This window comes from Oryzias melastigma, linkage group LG1, assembly GCF_002922805.2.
Source record: "Oryzias melastigma strain HK-1 linkage group LG1, ASM292280v2, whole genome shotgun sequence".
Classification (NCBI taxonomy): Eukaryota; Metazoa; Chordata; class Actinopteri; order Beloniformes; family Adrianichthyidae; genus Oryzias; species Oryzias melastigma.
In genome coordinates this window covers 12,327,877-12,347,310 of record NC_050512.1, presented here as the reverse complement: position 1 = coordinate 12,347,310, position 19,434 = coordinate 12,327,877, and the positions used below count along the sequence as shown (strand labels likewise).

Below are 19,434 nucleotides of genomic sequence, written 5' to 3'. Positions count from 1 at the left end.
AAGGGAGCATTTTAGGAGCATTGTTTCAAATAGACGCTATCTACAGCTTTGTTATATTGTAAGCAACCTAATCATCCAGTCAAGAAAGAGCTACAGACAGTATTTACTTGATGTGTTTTTAAGATGGAGTCGACAAGTATTTGTGCAAAATCTACATAAAAATCACCTTAGCATGTAGACGAAGTTTCATTTTGGGAAAAAAAAATGGAAGTAGAAGCCTAAAATACTTTAGTAAAAAATAGTAATAAAAACACAAAAAATACTAGTAAAAAAAAATAAATACATTAAACAACTATTTAGCTCTCCCTCTCTCTCTTTCTTTCTCTTTCTCTCTCTCTCTATATATATATACATATAAATAAATAAAGTAGTGGTCACTTTGAGGCAACACTTTTAAGTGTCTTTGAACTGAGGTTACATACAAAGAACAGCTTTTAGGCTTTTGGTTGGAGTTAAAAAAAAATGATGAGACAGCATTTCTACCGGGAACTAATCAATAGAAAAGCTCTTCTAAAACAACAAGGTAAAGCCTCAAGTCTTGGGATGTTTTCTGTGGCACAGTGGAGCCTCTTTACCTGCAGAATGACAGAAAGAACATTCTGAGAGGACTGTGTGTCTCTCAGGCGCACAACTTTGCACACAATTCTCTTCCGTTTGCTGTACTCAATATGGAGTTTTCACTCCCCTGTGGCCCAAAATACAAACTACACCTGTGCTAGCAGTTTGTTATTGGATCACAGGTTTTGTGTGCTTTTTCATTTAGTTTTCCAGTCTTAGGTCTTAAGCTTTGTGTCATGTTTCCCTGACATCAACCAGCTGCCTCTGTTTTTGTTCATTACACACAAGCATATTCAAGTCAAGGGTTTTATGTTTGTCAGACTGAGATCCTCCTGTTTTCACCTCTTCTGCCATGTCACTTTTTTTTCCTTTTTAAATTGTGCTTTAGTTTCAGTTTTTCTTTCTAGTATGATTGAGTTGTTTTCTTTTACTGTAGTTTTTTCTTATTCTGCATTTATATCCTCTTACAACCACAGTTCTTGATAGAGTTTAGTTGTTTGCATCACAAATTATGTGGCAAAAAGTTAACCAAAAAGAGCTAAAACAAAATCCTAATTGAAGCTTTTCAAGAAAAAAAAAAAAGTGACATCAGGCAAAGAGACAATTTATATATAAAAAAAAACCCTTTAAAAATTGTCAAATAGGTCACAAACATTCACCAATACATACATGGACATGGGCACACACTCATAAATATACATGTTCATTTACATGAACCAGTTATTTGACATTTTAACAGTAACCTCATATTTGTTACAGATTTAATACATTTAAGATCTTTAGTCAAACAATTCCAAAGTTGTTTCAAAATCAGAAGGACATCTCCATTTTACATTAGTTCTTGTTCTGCGTGATTCAAACATAAAAACACCTCTCAAATAATAAGGTTCCTCTCTTCTTTTGAAATATGGCTGCACTCTCAAGGGCAAATTACTCTTGAAGGCACAACAAAATAAAATACAACATTCTTACATGCACAATATCCACAATTTTTAATATATTTGATTTTTTTTAAGAGTGGATTTGAAGATTCACAAAAAAACTGCTCTATTACTTACTCAAGTCGATCTGTTTTAGAAGTTCAATTATTTGATCAATATTTATTTTCTATATATATTTCCCCAAGTTATGTTACAATGCTCGAAGTGTGGCAGAATTAATTTGGAATATAGAATATACAAGCAACAGTTGCTGTTAAATGGCAGTAGAAGCCTGTTGATGGTCTACTACTGGAATACCATCAACTTAGATGTATAACTCGTAGAGATGGCATTGGATGTATAGAGAAAAATTTTTACCAACCAACTTGATGAGTTCAAGTGTTCTGTTGTGGCAGTTCGGCTCAAACCTTTGAATTGTTTCTAACCGTGGTGTGAAGGGGAGTCTTGCTGCAGTAGATTGTTTCCCTGGAGACAGCAGCATCAGACCTTGCTGTTTGACAGACGAACTTTATCAAAGAGATGCCCCGTGGCTATTTGAACAATTAGCAGATAACCACCATGATGTTCACTTTCATGAAGTCACTCCTCCAAGTGATCCTTAACCTGCTCTTTTTCCATTATTGTTGTATTGAATTTTTGATAGTCTGCTGTACCATCCAAACACAACTGTTATCAGTGGTGTCACATAAGAGACTTCTTCTGGAATTACTGTATTTTTGTTGCAGAGAAAAGGACTTCTCTCTCTTGATTCTCGTCTCTTATCGCCGTTTGTTTTTTTTAATTTTTTTTTTAGGTCTCTTGTTTCTGACAGTCTCTCTCGCTGTGTAATCAGGCTCCTCTGAGATCATATAATTAAAACCCCTGTGTGCAGACAGAGATATGAAGTGATGGAAGGATGGGTAGGAAGCCGAGCCTCATCGCAGTGGTTGCCAGTATGGAAAGAAACTGTGTAATGCTGGAGGGATACCTTGTGCCAAGTTTCAGATTTAACACTGTGATTAGGCTGATTAGTGTAATGTATGCAGCTTTGACAGAGCCTTTCGCTAATGGACACCTTCTCAAATTGCCTTTTAACCCTCTTAGATTCTTACGTAATAAAGTAGTCCATTGCCAAATTTAAAAAAAATAAAAATGCAAGAACGAGGTGATAAATGAGGGAATGGGGTCACAAAAGACAGAAAAAAAACATTTTAGGCACTAATCTTATGACGATAATGATGATGTGGCAGTAAAGAGGACACACAAATTTGTTTAGGATTCTCTAAATGCTTTAGTTTCACTGAGGTTACCACTAAGACTTTTAAACCCCATATGTATATTGTAGATATGCTGGGTATAAGTCCACATCAGAGGGAATCGTGCTGAGATTTGTCTCTCGTAGAATAACATAAAACGTGGAATAACCTCCTTAGATACTAAACAGCTGTGAAACCAGTATATTGGTGTGCCTCCTTCTGCAATAATTTTGATCAATGTTACCAATTTAAGAGTATGTGTGAAGCATTGATCCCGCTCTCTCTGACACTAGAGGCAGATCAAGCAAAACAGTTGAACGGAAGGGGTTTATTGCGATGATCACACACTTCAGCTTAAACTGGGTAAGTGTGATGTCATCGGTGTGAAATAGTGTCTTACAGCTAAAAAAAAAAAGTGGGGGGAGGGATGAAAGGAGTTTTAGAGAGGCACATTGTAGCTCAGTTTCCTGTTGCTGAAATCAAACAGTCTTTAAACTCCTGAAGTGGAGCACCAGAGGTGTTTCAACAAGATAGAGGAAGTCTAAATAAAAGACAGCCTGTGCTGGAAACAGAACAGAAGGGCAAATGAATGAAATAAAATCTTCATTCAGCCACTCTGTGACAGTGGGCACTTTCAGAAGCGCTATTGGATGTGGGGGGGTGTGTGTGTGAGAGTGGTTGGGGGTCAGTCAACAAAGTGAAAAGTAAAGACAAGGATTTGGGCTGTTTGCTTTGTTTTGTGTGCTGTCCATCCTCTGCACTGCAGGCTACACTGAAAAAGTAGGGGTGTAGAGGGAAATGGACATATTGCAATATTTCATTTGGCAATACTTGTATCAATTTAAATATTTAATTAGAGTACCTTTCAGGGTCTTATTTTTATTTTACACATAAACCTCTGACCACTAGTTGGCAGCACACTCAGCTTCTTTGAGCAGCTCTACACCGCAACCAAAAACAACAAAATCTCCCCAGAACTAGCTTGTGTTACATTTTTAGTTAACCCTTTTCTAAGTCATAACTCTTAATAAAAAAAAGTACACAATTGTTCTGTTACAGTCTCGGGATATATCAGGATACGGTACGCACTGTGAGACACATATTAGTATACGGATCATATTGCTACATTTTTGAGTTGAGTTAACCATCAACTCAAAATTTTAATTTAATACAAACTAATAATTTTAAATGTAATAAATTACAGAACTTTTGTTAATTGATCCAATATTTCACTTTTTCAGTGTAGAAACTTCAATTAAAACAGGAAGTATGCAGACTTAGCAGTTAGTTTGAGAGTTTCTGGACAAAAACGTATCAAGTGGATCTGGGGTGTTCTATGTTTTAATTTTTGGGAGAGTAGACTGAAACTCCTGACAACTATTATGGCATACAGTAGTATAGTAATTCTATTCTTAAACTAACCCATAATATACAGAATCTGTGACATATTTTTAGTTTTTAAAATTGCAATATAAGTCTTAAGGGTTTATAGTGCCTCACTACACACTTTTCTTTGACGGATATTAATATTTTCACACTTAAATCTCTTGTTTAAACACTCCGAGTTTAAAACATTGTTCAAAAACAAAACAAAAAAAAGTCTTGAACTTCAGAGTCACACATCTAACAATCAAAGATTTATGTAAATTTAGCAACCTGACTGCATTTCGTAGAGGAGGCACGACATGTAGGAGATTGACTGACAAAGCTTTGTAGCCAATCAGAACGTAGAACACATTGTGCTGTATACCAAAAAATGCATGCAAAATTGGACAAAGAAACAATATCTGTGAAACTGGGAAGTCTCAAAAGATGAATCGTGTTATAGCAAGGGACAGCTGCGCTTTTCTTTTAAAAAATACCCCTAGAATAACCAGATGTGCAACACTCACAAGGTGCTTGCTAATCTTTCAAGTGCAGAGATAAGAGGTATGGTGCTTGTGGTTTTATTGATTCTGTCTATCACAACAGTGCTGTTATCACCACATTCCTCCACACCCTCCAAGCTTGGTTGTGTCCGGGTGTCAATCAGTGGGTTTGCATGTTAAATACTGGCCTTAATCCGGTGTAGGCTGTTTTTACAGATGCTGTGCTGGTTCAGACAGATGCTTACAGTTTTGCTCTATTTTTATTTTCGCCTCTGTGAATCTAAAGTGATCACCCACCGGGGGGAAGGAGCCGTGTGCTCACTTACATTTTCATTAAAAGTTTTCAAAGGATCCGCACCAATTCGTAGATGATATATTCCTCATTCAAACCTGCAGTTGGACTAAAAGCGCCAGAGTTTATTGCTGGATGTAACAGGTTATTGGAATAGCAGGCCCAGTCAACAGATGTTAATTTGAAGCAGTCGGTATTGGTGGGGGGAGCCGGTGAATGATGGGGCAGGGCGGCAAAGGGAAGATTAGATTGACTGAAGAGAAGAAAGACAAAGGATGAGTACATAGGAGGGGAGATGATTAAGTGCTGAGGAAGAGAAATATGTTCAGGGGTGGAGTGAAGGGCCAGAGAGGTGTTTGTCATCGACTGCTTTCTCAGTGTATGTGTGTGTATATGGGAGATCAAGAGTCAGACTATATATTATACTGGCAAACAAACAAATGCAGTTTAAACTCAGTGCCTTCATTATTTATTATTAAGTCTAAGAGTTTTACATTCTGAGAATAACAACTCTATTTCTTGATTTCTATTGGTGGTCTGCATTAGTTCTTTCTTTTAATAGAAAAGTTTACCAGGTCATCCCCACCTGACCTCAGCAGGACTTTCTGTGTTGTGCTCAGCAAGTTGGATGATTTTTGACTCTTTGTTGAAATGGAAAAACTTTTATACGCAGTCATTACTTTAAAATAACTCTGAAATAATAAAGGAAAGGCCTTTGCACACATATGTAAATGTTGTGGGTCAAGGCTGCATTGTTTGCTGCTCATTTGAACTACTGCTGTTTGCTGAAGAGTTGCCATGGCTACAAATCTGACCTCATGCTCTGAGGGGTCGAGTAATGAACATCGAAATTGGGCTCTTTCATGTTTTGTACATTGTTAAGAAATTATTTTAAAACAGTCACATTCCATTTCTGGCTTCAAGTGAATGTCTGTTGGTGAAGTTTTTCTTCTTCGGGAAGTTATATGAAAATAATTATTTAGCAGTTTTAGTTGATTTATCTGATTTAATACGGGAACAAAATCAAAATATTTAGTTCTGAAGTCATTATAGTTCTGAAGTCATTATCCCGCTGGAGGAGGAGGAGGGCAAATCTGAAATTGATCTGCTCCACAACTTGTTAGTTTTGTTGTGTCCCTTTCATCTGCAAAGTAACTGCAGGGCCATAAAAAGACAAAATTCTTGCTCAATTCTTTATATTACAGCAATCAGTTCTTCAAAGAGTTGCAACTCAAAGATGTCCTACTCTCGTTTTCAAGAGCTTTTCTTGTGTTATTGCTGCTGTCATGACTCGCATGTTGAGGCAGAATTAGACGTGACAGTTCAAAACGTACACATGAAAGCATGGGACATATACATCAGTTTTTGTTTGGAAAAAGGAAAAATAATATTATTTAAATATTTTTAGATGCTTTAAGATCAACAAAGTTTTCTAAACAGTACTTTCAGAGAGAAATAAGTCAAAAGTTAAAAGATGAGGTCACATCTATAAAATAGGGATGATTTCAGCAGAAAATCAAAGAAAAAAAAATAACGGAAAAGCGGTAAAAGCTTTGAGGACCGCAGAAATGGACAGGAAGCTTGAAAAAAAAAAGAGGCAGAGTATAAAAATTGAAGATTGAGTGGGAAAGTGGAAAACAGGAATAGATCAACAGAGCTTTTAATCCCAAAATAGTTTTATCCTTTACTCTCATCCCTATTTACCTCTCTGCTATGATGTCCTTTTTCTGACTGGCTGTTTGGGCAAAGCGGAGGGAAAGGGATGTGTGTGTGCAGCATCACGAGTGCTATGCACATACTCAGCTGCATACATGCGAGCATATTGTGCTCCACAGACAGACAGACAGACAGACAGATGATGTCCATTACCAGGCCACGCTGTCCAGAGCCAAGCGGAACAGCTGCAGTCACATCACACTGATCTATCACAGTTCTAATGAATCTGTTAAAGCCAGGCCCAACCAATCAATCTCTGAGCCACTTAATCAATTAAACCATTAATCAGACACACACTCTAACTGTTCTTGCTCCTTTGAGGGATTGCTTTATGCATATACAGAGCCATAATGACATGAGCACACAAACCCGTCCTTACCAGAGCAGAGCTCGAGTCAGTCAGAGTGATTGTTCAAACAAGATGTGCATTTATTTGAGATGCAGCGGCACACCCACTAAATGCATTTATACCAAAGAGTAAAGCTGAGTTTCATACCAAGCACATGATGATCCCAACAAGTCCATTTTCTGTTTTATTAGAGATCACAGTCAGGAAAGAATCCATCTTTACCAGGCTCCTTTCTAAAAATGTGTCCCAAATGCAAAATCTCTCTGATTTATCAGTTTGTGTAATGCTCCCCACTCTCATGCTTTGTGTGTGGGCTGAACAATGGTGGCTCCTGTTCACTTATTTGCTCTATGTGGTTTACAAATTATCTGGTACTTTTTTTGTGATGCTTTCATTGTCACTGAATAATTATACTCTACTAAAAAATCTGTTATCTGAACCCTGCGTCAGTGTTCTCTGAGTCACCTGCTGTCTAATTTTACATTCTGAGTCACAAGTCAGAGGATGTCTTTCAAAACCAAGTAGAAGTAGAAGAAAATACCTTCAATGGTAAAAAAGGGGTGATAAGAAAATTGCTTGTCTTTTACCCCTTAACAAAGTGCAAGAATAAGTAGGCTTTACAAGGAGGGGGGCCTCAAAGGGCACCAATAAAATCTTAATATCATATTCATCCATTTGTTCTGCTCCAGAAACTTCTAGTTTGTGAGGGAGTCCCCGAGCCTTCAAGGAAGTGCTCAAGGAAATGCCAGGACATGCTACTCTCCATTGATCTGTCATATTCCTCCAGGCCTCGTCCCTTTACTTACTGGTGTGTAGAAAATGAGAGGACCGTGTCAAGCAGAAGCTGCACATCTAGTGGCTGGAATGTGACTTAAGGATGGAAAATGTAAAATTCAGTATCCCCTTACAGCTGAACATCACAAACTCATGTCGGGGTCTCACAGGCACAGGTTCTAACTCCGTGACGGGATGGCAGCAGAGCCAGAGTGTGAGGGTTGGTTATCCTGCAGCATTCTGGATTGAGAAAAGAAAAAAAGGGAAACAACATGATTTAATAATGATGTGCTCCTTTTTCACTCTCTTGTGGTCCTTTCTCCATCTGGTGTTTTAGCCTGAGGTGGTGGGTACAGGACAATGAAACAAACAAACAGCTGTACCACATTAAATCCTGTTTCGATCAATACCTTTTCACTTCAACTTTTGTCTTGTGTTTCGCTTGATTTTTAAAAGTTTTTTCATTTTCTTCTGTGGGATCAGAGACACTTTTAGTTCTCCCTCTCTTGTTGCCATAATGCCATAGAGGCAAGCTTCTTTTTTAAGCACGAGTTGAGCATCTGCACATTTTCCTCTCATATTACACGCTATTTTAATATTTATGTATTTATTTTGAATCCTAAAATGTTTCTCTGTGTTTTCCCACACTATTTGATGGTTTTTGGTATGTGTTTGATTACACTCTAATCTTCTTGCTTTTTTCCTCATGTGACTAGGGGATTGTTGAACTTTCTATTCCAAGTGAACATCTAATTGGACATCAAAATAAGGCAGTCTGAGTGGATATGAAAGACAGAAAAGGTTTCCAGATGTTATTGTTAAATGATCAATGAGCTAGAAAGAAAACTTGAGCTTTCACGAACCTTTACTATTTTAATCACTAAAGAAAAATCATTCCAGAACCTTGTGATATTTGGGATCCCTTATGGGGTGATTGACACTAAGTTTACACGCGCAGAAGGCGGGGCTTTGCACTTGTTTGTGTGTTTGGGAAGGGGTTGGTGGGGCATGACTGGCAAGGTAAATTTAAAAGGTCAGTTTGTGCAGGTGCACGCAGCAGGCAGTTTTAACCTTCCAGACTTCACATTTAGAAAGGGAAGGAGTTTCAAGGCAAGTGACAGGATCAGATTCTTACACTGTAGAAAAATTCCCCAATATATACTAGGTAGCAATCTGCAATAAATGTGTTTGAATAATTTTGACCCCACTTTTTGAATGAAATGCACAAACAACTAAATAGCAAAAACGTACTTAAAATAGATGCTAGACCAAATAAAGGCATCTTATCTTTTTTGTTTTTTGTTTATTAACTGAAAAATGACAACAATTATTTCTGGTAATTACTCACACTTTACTATTTTTTGCTATTTGTAGTTTATACAAATTGAAGCAGTCAAGATAGGCCTTATTGTGTACTTGTTTTCTTGTATATAACAGTACTAAATTGAACACTAAATGAATCCAGACACTCAAACAAAATAAAATCTTTAACTCATTGATTGATGCCTATTGATGCAAATACACATCCAACGACTCCAGTTCCAAATTAATCTTAATTTAGCATATATGTAAAGAACAAATACCAGTGATTTTTAAAAATCTTTTTCTAGCTTTTTTCATAGCTGGAAATAAATTAAGGCATCAAGGGGTTAATTCCCATGATGCACTTTACTTCAATGGATGCTTTTGGAGTGGACAGTGCTGTAATCAGCAGCCCTGCATTGTTTATATTTTGCAGGGTTGTAGTGTAACACTCCCTTGTACTTTATTGCAGTGGCGAATGGCTGCATTCTCATCCCTTTACAATGACAGCTACTGTTGTCTGGAGTGATCACTCTCATCGACTACAATGAGTTCTGTTTGCAGTGGCAGACGTGACACCTTGCAACCACATTGTGGATGTTTTGGAAAGTGGCTTGATTGCTTAGTAATCAGACTCAATCAGAAGATTGTTTGTAGTCAAGGCCCTCACGCATCAAAAGCATCTTAACCTTTGTGCTCTCTTATGGGGTCCAGATGACCCCTTGCTTACATTGATGTGTGAGCCTTCCCATGACAAATGTGGACAAGATTTTATGTCTGCCATGGACACCAGTGATGATAAAAGATCCTTAAAAAAAAAAAAAAAAAGTTCAGCACGCTGTCTTCTTGGGTCCAGAGGACTCCACTTTTAATGTAAACATGCCTAGGATAGCACACGGGTTAAGGAATACTCACTAACACCCGTACAATGTTCAATCTTGTAGAGGGTTGTAGAGAGGGGTGACTGGTTCAAGGCCTATCTTAAGGGGAGCAAAGGTGTGTCTGGTAATTCCATTAAGTTCTATTAAAAATAGGAAATAGGATTGTAGTGCATGTGGTTATTGTGAAGTATTCCGAAAGCTAATGTAAGTTGCATGCACTTATGACAAATGGGTGACCCTGTCCCCCGGTGCCCTTACATCACACTAGTCATTAGTAAAGCGGTTGTCAAAACTGCCCATGCGACTAGGTATGGGCTATTTGTGAACAAAAAATTGGTAAACCAGTATGAGGTATGCACGAAGCACACACTCATCTCATGAACAGCACGTATGACCGCCAGCGTGCCAATAGAAGAAAATGTGAACACTTTCTCTCTTTGGGCTCATCAAGCGCTCAATCAACGACCTTTCTATTTTGAGTGGTAAAAGGCTATTGTGGGTACAGTTGACCCAAAAAAAACCAATAACCTGATTTAACATGCTATTTAATGAAACATGTTTAATGACTTGTTTCTATAGTAAAAATGTATAATTTTACAGTGTATGGATAAGATGGGGAAAATGTTTCTACTACTGTTTGAGTGCATTGGTTATAAATAACTTTAAAAGTCAGAAACATCTCAGGGAATTAAAATTGGAAATAAACATATCACAAAATTTGAGCATCTAGGTCCATAAGGAATCTTAACAAAGTTGGAGGTCAGCTCTTCAGACGGCTCGTTATTTTACTAGACTGTGCGTGTGTGTAGATGGGTCCATTAGTCTCTCTGTAAATGTGTCAGTATTGGAAATTGGAGTGTTCCATTTGTATAGCTGCTGATATGAATTTCAAATAGGTGTGTGTCTGTGTCTTTGTGTGCGTGTATTTGAGAGCAGGAAAAAAATAACAAAGAGAAGGAAGAGTGAGATTGACAGGGTAAATTGGAATGGTAAGAGTTTTGGAGGGTGAAGTCAGGGTTTAGAAAAGAAAAAAAAAAAAATCTCAAACGTGTTGCTAAAAAAGTATTCTTTAGTTCCCAGAAATATGAAAGTAGATGTGTATGGATGGAGAGAGGAAAGAGAATCTAAGAAGACAGATAGATGGTTTCCACAAGTGAGGATTTTCTGACTCCATGAAGATGGAAGGAATGAAGGAGGCCTGCATTGATGTGTGTGTTTGTTGCTGATGTCTGGGGAGGGGTGAGTCATGCAGGGTCTTTGGGTGGTGCAGAGATAGGCGAACTACAGCTGGGGACTGAAAGGTCAGCACCTGCACAGGTCAGCCACGGACTTAGTCGGTAGAGGTAGACTGCCACAAAGCATTAGCAGTGTTTACACTAAGCAGCCGATAATACATAAAGGTAGTTATATTAGGAATTGGACACAAAGGCTATGTTTGCTGTTAGACACAGAAACACAAAAACAGCCCATGGTGCAACAATGACAAACACACATAGGACACAGTGACCTACTGGTTTGTTAGTCCTTCAGGCGGCAAAAAACATTGAATTTATAAAAAAAAAAATAGTCTCCAAATTTAGAAGATGTGGAGACACATGGAAATATGTTTCATTATCTTAAATATAATTGCTGAATTGAAAGCTGAGGCTAAACAGGTCTCATCCTTCAGGCTACAGTGATGTGTCCCCTGCAGACTCCACCAATTAAACAAGCAGATTGAGAAAAAAAGAAACATGAATAGTCCAAGTTAAGCCAGTGTGGACCTTGGAAAATTCTAGAAAAATACATACATTCAACTCAGATGCTTTGTTGTAGTTTTAAACACACAAACCCTACACACACATACATCTTCAGTCTCTCTGTCGTCCCCTGTATCCCCTTTGTTTCTCTGCTCCCGTTAGAAGCTGACGATGAGTCGGAATGACACATCATTTGAATGCATTCACAGAATACACCCCCCTACAGAACATATCCTGTGTGTTTTTGTCGGTGTGTGTCTGTGTGTTGACCTCTTTAAAATCCTTCAATGTAAAAGGCTCAACAGAAGTACAAGTTTGACAGCATAGCCCAAGCCTTTATTTGGCAGTCTTTTTAGGATTGTTGATAAATCTTCCTGTTTTCCATTATTGAAATATTTTTACTTACCAAAAAAAAAACAACATTTGTTTGTTTTATAGTTTTCATTCTGCACATGAACCTCAAAGGGCAATCTTCAGTGAAGCATGACCATCATTTGTAGCTTGTAGAGTAGCCAGAAGGACACCCTCCTTTACTAAAATCCATAAGATGCTACCAAAGAATGTTTTGTCTAAAATTCCTCAATCCAGTCAAATAGTAGAAACAAAGCATTCGCTTCTGCTAAAACACATGGATTATTGTTGCAAATTCTATAAGTATCTTCATGGGTTGTTTTTCTAAATAAGCACTGCAGGTCAAGGTGAACTCATCCTGGGTGTGAAGACTGTAAGGCTGATTTAGGTTTGCATGTCAGCCACACAATGATGTGAAGAAAAGCAAGGAGCAAACAGAGAAAGACAAGAAAAACTGTGAAAGCTTTGAAGTGCTCTCTTCAGAATGAGGACTCAAGCTGAAGAACGCTGGCTGAAGAGACTTGAAAACCAGCAGTGCAGTGAAGCTTCCTATCCTTCTTGTGCAGTTTTGAATGATATTGCCAGTGAGAGTTGGAGAGACTTCCAACGGAAAGGTGAGCCAAGCTTTTAGGATCATTCCCAGGAAGACCTGAAGCTTGCCAATGGAGCTTTAACCAAGTAATGAATGAAGGTGCCAAAGACGTGTAATGAGCTATATCAATGTTGCATTTGTATGGAATTAATTCTAAGCACACCGTTTTGTTTTAAGCCTAGAATAGAAAGTACGTAAAAATGAATTGACTTTAGTCTGTTTAAAGCCCTAGTCACATGTACCTGTACAGGGGTTGAGCCGTTTTGATGGTGTGGCGTTTTGGTTTGTCAAGGCCATTGGAGGGTCATAGAGAGGAATAGGGTAATTTTAAGAGGAGCACAAGTTTATATTGTAGTTCCTTTGAGGCTCCTATGGCAACATCAAGGAACATCATGAAAAAAGAACATATGTGTAGTATTTGAAGGCTAATGTAAGTTACATGTACTTATGACAAACGGGAGATGTTGTTGTACGGTGCCAAACTGTATTCATTAGTAAGATGCCATACAAACCCATACAAGCTATTCCCTTATAGTGTCATTTAATCATTTCTAACAGTCAAGTTGCACAGAAAGAGCTCACAAAGACTCTTCAACAAGTGTTCAAGGAACACACACATATCACATGACCAGCACTACAGGCTCCTTGTATAGTTTGCAGGATTTTGGGGGTTGAAGAAAATGAAGAATTTGTGCAACACTCCTGTGTCACACCTACTTCACTCTTGCTTACCCCTGCATGTTATATGTTTTCTACTACCTCTCCTCCATAGAATGCCCATAGACTAAAATGTGCATGAACATTTCCTTGATATTTCCTTCAGGCCACTTGCCTGCCCCATACTGGTTTTCACATTTTTTACTTTCACACAAAAGGGCAGTTGTGACTAAGGCTGTAATGTGGAACTTGGACCTTTTTTTAACGCTGATTTTGGTTGCTTGCTCTCACATTCTTGTTGATAAATTCATTTGAATGGATCAGAAATAATCTACAAGGCTGCAATAGCATTTATGAAGTACCAAATACGAGTATTTGTTCAAATCATTTTAGGGGTTTGTGTTTTTTACGTGCCTTTCAGTGAATAATCTGATTTAATAGACCTAAATATGATTACCATTTTGGCCAGATTAAATGAACCCTTCCTAATTAAGTGTAAAGTTGCAGCACAAATTACATCTTAAATCTTCTCCTAAAACAGTAAAGTTACGACTAATTTCCCCAAAGTGTATTCTTTGTTTGCTCTGGTTTTACCAGATGAACTGCTTCCTGACTTCATATGCACCAATATTTAGTATGTCTATGAACTCAAAACTAAGGACTCAACATAAAGCACATCAAAAGACAAATGCACTGACATTTCCCAGGACTCCAGAGCTGAGTGAATGGTTGGTTGGCTAAAAAGAAGCATGAAGGAATGGTGTATTATTGTTGGTGAGTGTAGACTTTTTTTCTGCTAGTGGAATGTCATTACTATCCTTTTCTCACGGGCTACAGTCTTGCCATCTTCCAGACTTATGACAAACACAGGTGGAACAGCAAACGGGGAAAAGAGACGAATGAATGAGAGGTAAATTTTGGTTTGTGGCAGCTGATGGATGGGCTGCAAACTGTTTGCCTTCCTGTGGACTCTGTGATAACATAGCATCTCCTCTTCTTCGCTGTCTCCTCGACCGTCATTCATTTCTCTGTCTTGCTTTCTGTGTCTTATGTTTCTCAGTAAAGGAGTCTCTTTATCAGTTTTCTCCCCAAACTCTGAGATGCCTTTGAGCTGCTGCGGTTAAACCTTGTGTTATTTACCTTTTCTTTCATGTGTTTTTGATTAACGTGTCTTTTTACAGCTCACCAAGGAATCATTGGAAACTTTATTTCTGTGTTTCACACCATTCTCAAAAAACCTTCTTTTACTCTTCTCTCTGACTTCTTTGTTGTTGTTTTTTTCCCCCATCTCATTTTCTCTGGCTGACGGACAGTTGCCAAGAAAAACCGCGGGTCAACAGGTAAAGAACCCATTTGCATTTTCATTATCTTGCCTGCTCTTTAACTCCATTTCCTCTTTTCCTTCTGTTTGCATAAACAGAAAAAAACGTGCCGCTGACCTTGGGGTCCTGGTTGTAGGTCAGAGCTAAGAACTCCTAAGCTAACCAAGTCTGAGACAGTCACGTTGCTATTGATTTGTCTGTGATGTTGCATAGCTTCCATGCCTTGGCTAAAATCAGCAAAACCTGAGCTGGTCAAATCAAATGCCATTGTCATCTTGATTGATTTTAGATGTTTTAAGTTGTGTGATGGAATAAAAATTGGTTGTAACTGTCTTTGTCACAAGCTGAGTACAACTTGACAGTTCTGGCAATGATATTATATCACAGTATAGTGAAAACAGCCACAGAGGTGTCCAGCTCCCCTTCCACATGATGTGTTGTGCATAGCACAGCACACTGCACTTTGGATTATTCTGTGAGCAAGATGCAAAAGAAACACAGAATACCACAGGCAGGTGGTTGGCATTAAAGCGCCGTGAAAACAGGGTTTCTGCATTCCAGGATTTTGTCTGAATGTAACCTTTGATTTATTCTTATAAACAACACACAGGTGTGTTTGGAAGTCCACCGCTTCTTCCCGTTTCTCTTCACTTCCAAATCTTTGGGCTCACCATGGAGCATGGATGTTATTTTCTTTCTGCGAGTAATGAGTGCAGAACATTGCATGGCTGTGGTTGATCAGGGTGACATCCCTGCTCATATGGAAACGCCACATCCAGCAGCGCAAGAAGGCGGGCAGCGATGACAGTTACTCCCAATCTGTTGAAAACTCTGACTTGCAGAAGACATCACAGATATCGAGGGAGGAAGGTGAGGAATTTTGAAATGGGAAAGGCGAACACTAGCAGGATTTGTAACAGCAGCAACCGACAGCATCGCCTCCAGCTGTTCTGAGAGTAGAGTACTGAGATCACTTTGGTGCTCATTTTCTCATCATCTCCTGCCTTTGTATCATCATTACACAGTGAAAGGAAAATGTTCCGTAGGATATACCCGTCATTACAGGCATAACCGTGACAATATGGTGATAAAAAGAAGCCGACTTGAGAAACTCGAAGGCTCACATTTTATCTTTTATATCATTGTAAAATCTACAAATGATTAGCATAGCTTTCTTGCTCCAGAAAATGTATCTGTGAAAATTTTGTAAATCTGCTTTTTGTTCAGGGGTTAAAGATTGTCTTTGAATAGTCAGAGAGGGATTACTATGTCTTCCTTTTCTCCTGCTCAGCAGAAAGTAACTATTGTCTTCCCAGATACAGGTCAGTTTGTAACCAAGTTTTAGTTTAAAATCTTTTACTTCATTCATCCCCTGAAACTTTCAATAAAAGTCTTTTTTTTTTTTTAAAGGTGTAATGTTATATCTAAAATACGGTGCAGCTAATTATAGAAAAATGTGGTTGTAAGTGGAGTATATGTCTAATTTAAAAAGGTATTGATCAAATGCTTTTCCCAAGATCTTGTAGCTGGATTACTTGGACATATTCCAAAGGCGACCTCTATAGTTTAATGCTTCAGCTTCTCTGCCTTCGAAGGTTGTCAAAAGCGTTTTTATCGGCATCCATTAGTAGTTTCTTAGCGACAGGGCAACTTCTGCCATTAGTCAAAGCACCAAATAATTTGTTTTTGGGAACATATATATATATATAGGTATAATCATAAAGACACCTCTGCCTCTTTATTAACTCTCTCCTGGCATAGACTTTAACTCTGAAAATAGCAACAACAACAAAAAACAACTTTGTCTTTAAGAACTACCTCTAGTGGCCGAAAACTGGAACTGCAAGCAAATTTCTGCTGATTTTTTTTCAACTATTTATTATGTTTTCCCCTATCACTCTAATTGCATTTATTCTAATAATATTAGCTAACAATGATCTTGTTGGCTATGTTCTTGTATTTGTTGGGTATATTCCCCTCATCGTCTTCCTGTGTCTACCTCTAAGCTAAGGAAGACTCATCAATAATCTGATGTGTTTTCTCTCTTGTTTCTATCCCTCCATTCTGGACACAGCAGAATTTTTCATAAAACTTTACTTTTTTTGTTGACTCTTTTAACTCTTTTAGCATCAAGCTTATGGAATGGCAGCTTCTTGCCGAGCCTCTAGTGCCTCTGGGCTCCTGTGCAAACACACCTGGATGGGAAGAGCATGTTCTGTTGCAGTTCAGAAGGCAGCCTGGGGCTAAGCAAGCCCGAGCCAGAGCATAAAGGCTGTTACCAGTTCAGGAGGATAACTGCATCTAATTTCATACCTTAATCTTTGCAGTTTTCCTCCAGTCTCTTTGTTTTTCTTCTCAATTTCCCATCATCAGGGGTTAGCTTCTTTTTTTTTTCTTTGCAGTTGTTTCGCTCAAATTCTTTCATCCTCCTCTGCAACCTGTGCCTTCAGAAAGTGAACGGGTGCCATTTTTAATTAGCGTGAGGATTTCCTCGAGGCATTAAGATCACTTTAAAAGTAGAATTCAAGGAATTGAGTTTTGACACTCATAGATCTTTAACTCTGTTTGCTGTTTCCGTCTATGACTAGAGCTTCAAAGAAATAGATAATCCTCCAAACTCCCTTTCTATTTATTTTCACACAGACACTCAAGCAAATGCATATTTAACCGTCTTTTTTCTAGTCTGATGTACGTACTTGCTGTTCTGAAAATGCTGCAATGTTTAACTATCTCCTAGATTATGAGTAGCAAAAATGTGCAGATGTGTGTGGATCATTTAAGATGAAGATCATAGATGTTATGATTTACCTCACTTATGCTTTTTTTTCTTATATAAAAAAAAGTTTTACTCATTGTGTCATGCTCAGTTTAATCAAAGAGGTTAGGGTCCCTCTTTGATTAACTTTGGGTCTATTGTAAAAGCATTCCAAGTGGTATTTTAAGCATGATTATGCAGTTTTTAGCCAAAATTTAAAAAACATGTGTAATTTTCTAGGACATATTTTCTGCAGAGTGGCAGTAGATCGTCAGAAATTTGTGGGTGAGACTATTGCTGCTGAGTAAGCCTGCCCTAGCTTCCCACCATCCTTCTGTTTATATTCTCTCCTGGTAGCTTAAACATCCACAAACAAAAATAACTGGTGCAACAAAAATGGCGAACAATATTGGAGCCATCCAACCATACAGTTTTGATCCAGATGGCAACTCAGACGAGGAAAAAAGACATACATAGATCTCTTTGTCTGCAAGTGGATGCCTATCTACTGTAGCACCTAAGTCAAATCTACTACCTTTTTCCAACAGCATTTTTTTCATCTGCTTCTGATTCACAACAATTTGAATAAATAAATACAGTTTTAAGCTCAATTTTCTTTATATATGTCCTCTATCTTAAGAAAAATGCTACAAGAATATTTTAAAAACACAAAAAACACGTTTGTTTTTGGATTGCATCTTTACTAACACAAAACCCAAACAATAAATAGTCATAAACCCCTCTAGAGAGTTTGAGATGTTTTGTCTTAAAGTATTTCTTACTCTTAACCCTCAATTCTCCTTCTTGTCTTTCCATCCGCTCCCACCTTTAGTTTGGATAGATGGAAAATCTGGCAACCGCATGGAGAGATGCATATTTAGCACTTCTCTCTGCTTCCAGTTGCCTGTGTCTGCCTTCTGTTGGGGCTTGGATCTGAACCCCTCGGTGTGTCTTCAGCTTGTGGCATGTCTTGGCTTGTGGTTTTATATTGGCATTCTAAGGCGAGTGCACTCTGACAATGACACTTAGCTGTCAGCATGCGGCTTTAATGAGTGCAGTGACACGCAAAAACACTCTTCCCTCTCACATACATGCAGTTTTCCCTGGAGAGATCAGCAAATTATCACCTTCTCCTTTCCATTTATTTTTTTAATACTCTGCAAAAAAACAGTGAAAAAGAAAAACATTTTGGTTTTTCCCTTTTTGCCACTTTTTTTTTTGCCTTCTCATAATCTTGCCTTTCAACCTCGTCTCTCTCTCTGCTGTGTATATGGTCTCCATGTGGCATGAGTTAGCTAGCTGTGAACCCTCCAGACACATATATGACAACTCTATTAATATACTCCGTTCTGTGTGGATAGTGTGTGTTTGCTTGTACGCTCAGAGACAGGTGTGTGTGCTCAGCCTTCTGCTCTCAAGGTCTCTGCACAGATTTGTCTAAAAGGCTTAAACTCCAAGATCTGAAGTTACTATAATATCCCACACGCTTGAGCAAACATGTTAAAACTGTGGGGGAAGCTGACAGATATAATAGTTGAACAAGCTGTAATCTGAGGGAATCCGCTAAAAAGATGGATTAGATTCTAATCTGACCAAGCCAATACTCTCCCAGAGCCAGATTACAGAGACGGCAGCTGGGTACAGTATGAGTATTGATGTAGTTATTGTATATTTACTAGGGCTGGGGATCAATGCCAAAATACAATTTTTGTTTTCAGGTTCACAATTCAATTTAAAACTCAATGCAATTCAAATAAATGTCAATTTATTCTTATGTTCAAAACTGGTACTATTGGATTATAAAACAAGCACTTTTCACATAACTGGTAATGTAAACTGAACATCGATGTCACTTTGTTAATCCGGAAGAGCGGAGCTGTAGCTCCAGTATTAGCTACTGCTCTTCGAATTATCATAATTTTTTGATGGTTTGCCCAAAAAACATAATTCCAATGGGTTCTCAAAGCTGAGAAATGCCTCATTTGCGCTGTTGTGCAAAGGTTTACAGTAGTTTAGCTAGTAGTATTTCCACAAACGGTTTAAGAATTACATAATTCAAAGAGCGTTATTTCCTGTTGCTAACGACAGCTCTGGTGTTAAAG

The 19,434-nt window shown here is 38.1% G+C and overlaps 1 protein-coding gene across 1 annotated transcript in view; it reads left to right on the top strand.

The window, feature by feature from the left end:
* The window catches only part of sdk1a (sidekick cell adhesion molecule 1a), a 274,209-nt gene that overhangs the window by 147,944 nt on the left and 106,831 nt on the right, over positions 1 to 19,434 (top strand). The window contains exon 6 of the mRNA XM_024259668.1: positions 14,569 to 14,595. Coding sequence (XP_024115436.1) covers positions 14,569 to 14,595 — 27 coding nt within the window. The remainder of the gene's footprint in view (positions 1 to 14,568; positions 14,596 to 19,434) is intronic.